Source organism: Castanea sativa, chromosome 3, assembly GCF_040712315.1.
Source record: "Castanea sativa cultivar Marrone di Chiusa Pesio chromosome 3, ASM4071231v1".
Taxonomy (NCBI): Eukaryota; Viridiplantae; Streptophyta; class Magnoliopsida; order Fagales; family Fagaceae; genus Castanea; species Castanea sativa.
In genome coordinates, this window is record NC_134015.1 from 34,892,601 (window position 1) to 34,899,897 (window position 7,297).

The 7,297-nt window shown below is 35.8% G+C and overlaps 1 protein-coding gene across 6 annotated transcripts; it reads right to left on the minus strand.

Annotated features, from left to right (window-relative positions):
* Positions 1 to 238: 238 nt before the first annotated feature.
* On the minus strand, positions 239 to 4,773 carry LOC142629619 (26S proteasome non-ATPase regulatory subunit 6 homolog). Of its 6 annotated transcripts, none has more exons than XM_075803632.1 (9): positions 4,637 to 4,773; positions 3,526 to 3,777; positions 2,721 to 2,985; positions 2,322 to 2,441; positions 1,911 to 1,990; positions 1,715 to 1,822; positions 1,380 to 1,488; positions 974 to 1,142; positions 365 to 667 (listed from the first exon to the last, which is right to left on the minus strand). In XM_075803632.1, the coding sequence occupies exons 4-9, from the start codon at positions 2,353 to 2,355 to the stop codon at positions 493 to 495; spliced, it is 675 nt and encodes a 224-aa protein (XP_075659747.1). In that variant the 5' UTR covers positions 2,356 to 2,441; positions 2,721 to 2,985; positions 3,526 to 3,777; positions 4,637 to 4,773; the 3' UTR covers positions 365 to 492. The 6 variants fall into 6 exon arrangements, with proteins under 6 accessions (XP_075659748.1, XP_075659747.1, XP_075659745.1 ...); XM_075803630.1 differs by having other exon boundaries at positions 2,322 to 2,472; XM_075803633.1 differs by lacking the exon at positions 2,721 to 2,985 and having other exon boundaries at positions 239 to 667; positions 1,911 to 2,027.
* Positions 4,774 to 7,297: the final 2,524 nt, after the last annotated feature.

A 7,297-nucleotide genomic window follows, 5' to 3' on the forward strand; every position in this document is an offset into this window, starting at 1 on the left:
CAAAGTTTTTCTCTCTACCTTTCATTGATATTTTACTTTCTAAATCTCTGTTATAATTGCAAAGGTAGGGATTGGAATTCCACTTATGAATTGCTAGTGGAAAGAAATTGTGCAGTGACCTTGTTTCCATTTTTATTTTATATATAATCATGCAATTGCAATGGTGCAAGTATTATTTGTTCTATCGATGATGTTGTGACCTGATGCTTTCAATTTTCTAACAAGGGAATGGCACATTAATCGTGCAATAGGTGCCATACTGAGAATATATGAAGCATTTGTATAATTTTAAAAAAACTAGGAATTGTAGCTTGTATTTTCATGTTAGCTACATCCAACCTACTTGGAAAGAACCAATCTGCTGATAAGTTATAGATAAGTTAATATCAGATTCACGAATAAAAGGCATCCAACAGAACTTCCTTATGCTCTGTGTTCCTCTGAAATGTGCAAATTTTGGCATCATTTTCAAAATGAAAATCAAATAATACTTCACAAATCAATCACACGAGATAGCTTCTGGATCCAGTTTAATAGGAAGTCTCCTTGCTTGATAGTTGCTTGGTAAAGAGCATTCTTTGCATCTGGACGATTAGTCTCAAGAACGCCTGCAACTTTATCAATCTTGCAATGAAGCTTCCCTGCAGCAATAAAATGCGAGAGCTCCCTGTAATAGAGAATAGAGAAAAGGTGGATTAAAAACACAATTAAACACACCACCATCTCAAAAGAAAATCTCAAACCCTATTAAAAATATACTATACATAATGAACAAGAAAAATGCATTGGACAAGAAAATCTCAAATCCTATCAAAAAATATTTTTTGATTATTCATTTTATTATTCAATTTCACTGAAACTAGTGAAATCTATTTTCAATTTACATATAATTTTTATTCAATGTGTGTATGGCACAAACATACTGCTGCTAGATAGAATCTAAAATAGAGCATCAATAAATTTATGTACTTACAAATCATTAAACTCCACTGTAACTCCAAATGCCTTAGCAATTGCTTCAATTGTAACACTTTTATAGGATTCCAAAAACTGGGAATAAACCACAGTTCTGACCTCCCTCATATAGTAACGAAAGTGTGGATGCAAATAGCGGTTCAATTTTATTTGCTCCGTAAGGCCAGCTGAAAATGAAATGTAATAGAATATGCAAGTTATATATAGAATTGAACAAGTTATAAATAAATTAATTGGTATTCGTAGGACTAGCTCTTATAGCTATACCATATCACATAAGCAAACACCAAGGAGCTCAGAGTGTTGCAAGAAATCAGACCATGCAGAGAAACCAAAAGAACATATTTCTTTTAACATTGTACAGATATGTATAAGATTATGGGCTATATTAGATCTCAACTTACCAAAAGCCACAAAAAATGATTTATATTGACACTCGTACAAGGAGTTCAAAAACTCTGAAAGATATGAGATTTTTTCTATAATTGTCAATATCTCTGGAGCATCAACAACCTAAACAAATTTCAACCAGAATTAGTTAGTAAAATAATATCAGAGAACTTGCTAAAAAAAAAAAAGAGAAAAATAATATTACATAAGTTGGATAAATTTAAACTGTCCAATGGGGAAAACCTGAATACTTTCTGCTTCAGGGAAACTCTATCCAAGGCTATTTATTTCAATCAAAGGCTATTTACACAATCAGGAGCCCACTTCAATATGACATAAAAGAGAATACCCTTGGAGTTGGCAGAACACGGCCATCAACTTGAGTGAAGCTGGTACTGATTGAAATGCCACATGAACGTAGCAAAGGTTCAGAATCATAATTGTTACATTTCAAAGCCTGCAACAGAAAACAAGGACCAAAATGTCCAACTAAGGAATACGGCAGTAAGAACAAAATCCATCACAATTTCAGAAAAGACACCGACCTCACACAAAACCTTCATCCTCTCTTGCGGCTTTTGCCTTGATTTTTCCACTAGTGAAGCTCTTTGAAGAGTGGATAAAGCTTTTGTGTAACGTTGCAAGGACACCAATGAACAAAGCTGGAAAAAAAACAAAGGAGCAATAGAAACCACATTAAAGAAGAACTCATATGCAAGTGCATACTACTGCATATGCAAGGCTGCCAACCAAGCCCACCAAATCTGTATTAGAGCTTCTGCTATCACAACAATAACATCACAAGGTACACAAAAACACACAAAACACATTTCTTTATGTTCAACAATGTCAATGGTTAAACCAAATGACAAAGGATAAGGCATTAAATAATCTGAAGCTATTCTTTTACAAGTAAAATATGACTGTAAAAACTGTAACAATGACAGAAGGTATACCTTTAGTATCTAAGTCAGGTCTTAGAGAACTCATTCTATTGTTGCAGCAAATGAGGTCACCTATTTTCCAGATTGGAGTCTTATATACATGCAGCAATGATTCCTCTACTGACCACCACACTTCAAATTCAGATGCAATTGCCATTAGCTTCTGATGTTTTCCAATATCAGCCCAACAAATTGAAGAGCAGAACAACACTAAGGAGTAAGTATCAGCAACTGACATCAGCTTTCGACAAGTGAAGTTTATATTTAGTTGAGATTGTAGCAAATCAGATGACTTCAGGACTTGTATAAACAAATATTCAACATAAATTTAACCAGGAGAAGAATGTAATAAAATGTGCTAGTGGGTGTTTTGGGTTACAAGATAAAGTAACACAGTTATTAATAGCAAACCTTAAAGCTCAAAATGTTGATTAGGCATAAAGTTGTTCGGCCTTGTTTAGAAATTAGCAGCTATCGCAGCTTCATTTTGGGGTAGACTTGAGTTCACAGGATAGCCATTAATCCATGCAATCAATGCAATTGAATTTCATAACCTAAGAATCGACACCTCATGTTGGTCGGAATTGGCACCAAGTAGTGAAAACAGGGATACAACCTAAAAACCAACACCAAGTACTGGAAAGGGGGATAAAATGTAGGAATCAGCACCCAACATCTGAAAAAATTTAAAAACCCTGACATTAGCACCAAGGGTTACCTGAAATCAGCACCAAGATATTGGAAGAATTCCAACAGATATTTTATTGATCAAGTCAATCATATCAATACTAAACGGTTGGTCCTTCAAATAGGGTTCCCAAGCTATATCAAGGAAGAAACGAGACTAAAAAGGAAATACTTTCTAACAAAACAAGTAAATAGATTATAAACCTAGTAGGAAAGAAAAATAACAATTTAACAGATTACATAAAAATAAAAAATATAAATTTTTGAAAAGCAAAATATAAATTAAATTCTTATATAAAATAAAATAAAATAAATATCAATCATTGCCCAACTGGTAGCAAGCTTTCCATTGTCAAGCCATTTGATCGGGGATTGCGTGTAGTGTCCACACCAAATAGACTAGGCCTTTGTCCCTACAGTATATTTTAGGATGAACCCTACCTAATAATTACTTAGACAAGTGGAACAATACTATTCTTACTCCCAGCAACATGATATGGAAAAAAGTTGTAAAGGTGGAGGAACTCACTCTCATGAGCAGAGCCAAGCAGAGATGGCGCTTTATGTCCCTTCTGAGATCCTTGGGAAGATTCTGAAGCAGATTCTCTTCATCAACACCTCTAGTTTCTTGCCATTTGTATTGTTCATACCTCCTAATCCGCTCTCTCAAATCCTCAGGGAGCAAACGGTGTGCCATCCACTGTTCTGCATCCCGCCTTTTGACTCTCATCTCCTCCAATCTTGTAGTTGTGGATTGCAAATATGTCTATTTCAAAACAAGCTGAATTCATCATAACATAGCAGACAATTCAGCCCCAAGAAGAACTAAAAGTGAGCTTCATCCCATAATTTTAAGCCACACATTGAGCTAATATTTCTAGGACATCCAACCAGCTGCCTTTGGATCAAATAAAAACATAAGACATAAAAGGAGTATATGTGATGGACAACAAGGGTTTGCTTCAAGTAAAAAAAAAAAGAATCTGAAATTAAAGAAGATCAATCGTGGGAAATTTTTTAAGCATTTCCAGAATTGAACCAACTGTGTCGTCTACAGTTAAACTGAGTATCCACCTCAATTTTAGTCAAGAATGTCTCATAATCAAATTTGAGTAATGCCTTTTATTGGTGAAATTTATTAACTATAATTTCCTTTATTTTTAATTTAATTTTTTTGGTACACACTATCATCCCATACATAAAACTTTAATCCCACAAGTGTTCAGTATTCAAGAAAAATATAGGACCATAAACAACTCAATCTTTTATAGTTTCATTAACATATTACCACTCTTCAGTAAAACCTTTTCTACACCTGCTTGTAGAAAAACTGGCTTAAATACATGTGTGCATACAAGTCATACAAGTTCTTAGTCATCATTAGACATCTCAACTTCTCAAGAGTGAAAATCAAACAACATATCCATGACTAAGAAATTATTTGAGTACAACTACATGTTATGGTCATAAACGAAATTAAGAAGCATAGGAAGCACAGATCGGGACATAAGTCAGGTTTACAATGACAGTAAGCTAAAAAGGAACTAAGGTAAAATGAATCTTCTAAGCAAAAATATATTTTGAAAAAAAAGTACAGTCCCTGGTATAAAACCAAATACTAAGCTGTTTAATCAACTTACATGGCTGGCAAGCATGTAAAGAAAGAGATTGAATGCAGCTCCAGCCCAGGCCGTTTCTTTCAAGGAGTTAAATTTCTTGCATTCACAAAGTTCCTGATAAGTAGAATTCCAGCACAACTCTCTTGCTAAGGACTACAGAAACCACCAATAAATAGTGGCCAAGTCAGAATTTTGTGACTAACATGTTGCCACAGTTGTCCAGTGGTATATAGACAGTTAAAAAGAAGCCAAAAAGACGAGCAAATGTAAATTTGAACAAAAACAAGTACCCCTCAGTGTGTGTCTTGCTTGTTTTAAGGTACATCTATATGGCTGCTACATGCAGTGAAAAAGAGGGTGAGAAAATTGTCTTTGTCCCTTATGCCACACAATATTTCTGATGGCTCTTTTCCAGCTGATGGTTAGGTGCTGTTGCAATTAAATTTCTCACTTATAACCAAGCTTAGGTAGATAATAATAACTCTTTTTTTCATAATAACTCAATGAGTTATTATTTGCTCAATGCGATAATAATTCATTAAACATACATCTACCATTCATAATTCATAGCCATATAAATAATCTGAAGCCAAATAGGCTTTGATTAAAGGGTTTTAAACAGCTAATTATTATGATCTTATTGCAGTGGACCCACAAAGAAAATCTTTCATCCAAGGGTTTCAGTTTGTCTGATTAGTAGTGATAAAATTAACAAATAACAATCCTAAGGGAAAATTTTCAGATAGTGGGTCCAACTCAAAGTGACTCCTACACTGCGGTGGGACATGCTTTCCTTCATTTGGCTTTCCACAAAATGAAGATGGAAACAAAACATGGTTAACTAAACTTTTAGGTGATGGCCACAAAAACCCACATGTTATCCTTTTTGGCTTTTCTCTATCCCTTGGTTTTTTTTTTTTTTTTGTGTATATTAGTATTTATGTTTGGCTTCCTTCAGTTCAATCCCAATCAATTATTCAATTAACAATTTCCATTAAATTCTAACAAAATGCACAGTTATAATATTCTCTGCGCTAGCCACTATTGGTGCAGAAAATAGATTTGGCTGAGACTATGGATATGATTGGCCTATATGTTTTCGAAGTCCAACAAAATGTGGTACCAAAAAAAAGTAGTCCAACAAAATGAACCACAATGAAGAAGCAAAGAGGTGGACATGTGGACTCCATCCATTATTCCATCATTTAATCCAAGTAGTTTGGCCTAGGAAATTGGCGGTGTGGACTTGTCTAAGGGTTGCTATTTTCAAAAAAAAAAATGTAATACTAATATATAGTATTGAAAAAAAAAAATCGTTTTCTGGGTCATGTTTTTTATGGACTCCACCGTGCCTCAGTAGCAGCCAAAGCATTATCTAAAACCCCAGTGACTCTAGGGGCTCTTGTAGTCCACCACCCAAGGACTTGCTGATACCACTTAGGTAAGAACATTATTCAAGTCCCAACTCCCACATATACCAATTTCACAAGACAATGGGTAACAAAGTCTATACAGAAAAATAGGAACAGTGATGAACCAAGGAAGAGATAGAGACAAAGAAAACAATACATTGCAACAAAAATTATAGATAGATAGAAGCTTTGCATCAATTAACCTGAATGCAATTCCGATGAGCAAATTGTGATACAGCCCAATGCTCCAACAAATTTTGAAGCTCACTTAGCCTTTCCCTCTCAACCTTCTTCAGCATATCAGCAGATTGGTCTTCTCTACTGTCATTAAAAGCAACTCTATGATTCAGTTATATATGCATTCAAATATTTAAGTAAACTAAAGAAATCAGCCAATTGATGCAACTTCACCTCAACACAAGTAAAAATGTATACAGTTTTTGATAATACAAGCATAATAAATTTAAAATCAACTTTAAAACTGAAAAGTAATTGAACACCAAAAAAGCAATTGAACACCATTTGTAGGCAGATGGTGTGCTGACCTAATGGCGTGCTGACCCTAATGCATTTGACGCTTATGCTGTCTTGTATAGTGTTTGGTATGTGGGGGAGGGGGTACCGCATCTCCTTGATCAGGCTCCTTGCGTTGCTACAAAGAGAAGTTACAAAGAAACAATGGATAAAATGAATTCTATACCAACCATAACAGTAGGCGCGAAAGTATTCAAAGCTAGTAAGTTTCATTCATACCGTGGGGCCAGCCTTGTATCCTACTTTGTGACTGCCTGTCCCACAAGGAGGTGCTTTTCTTATGCGTTTAGGCCGACCTTGTGGGGGTGAGTGTAACCCAACTCCTTGCTCATTCTCGACATGCACAACTGGCTGTTTTGCTTGACTCCCAACAACTAAAGATCCTACAACCGCGGGGGAGGATGGTGTAGTGGACGAAATGTGAGTGAGGCTCGTAGTCATAGGAGTTGTATGCAGTCCAGGAGTGGGCATGAATGACATGGAGTCACTATGGGGTGGTACATGGTTTATATGACCAACGCTGTACGAGAGAGATTGAGTGTGCATGACAAGAGGGGTCTCACTGAAATCTAAGCCGAGATTAAAGGATGGCGGAGTAAGTGAAAGATGAGCGGGGTCAGAAAAAGTACGTGGGGTGGGTGAAAGGATCTTGGGGTGAGAAGATGCATGAGCAGTGGGTCGAGGGATCTCTAGGTCAGGAACTGCATGAGCAATACGTGGAGGGATCTCTGGGGAA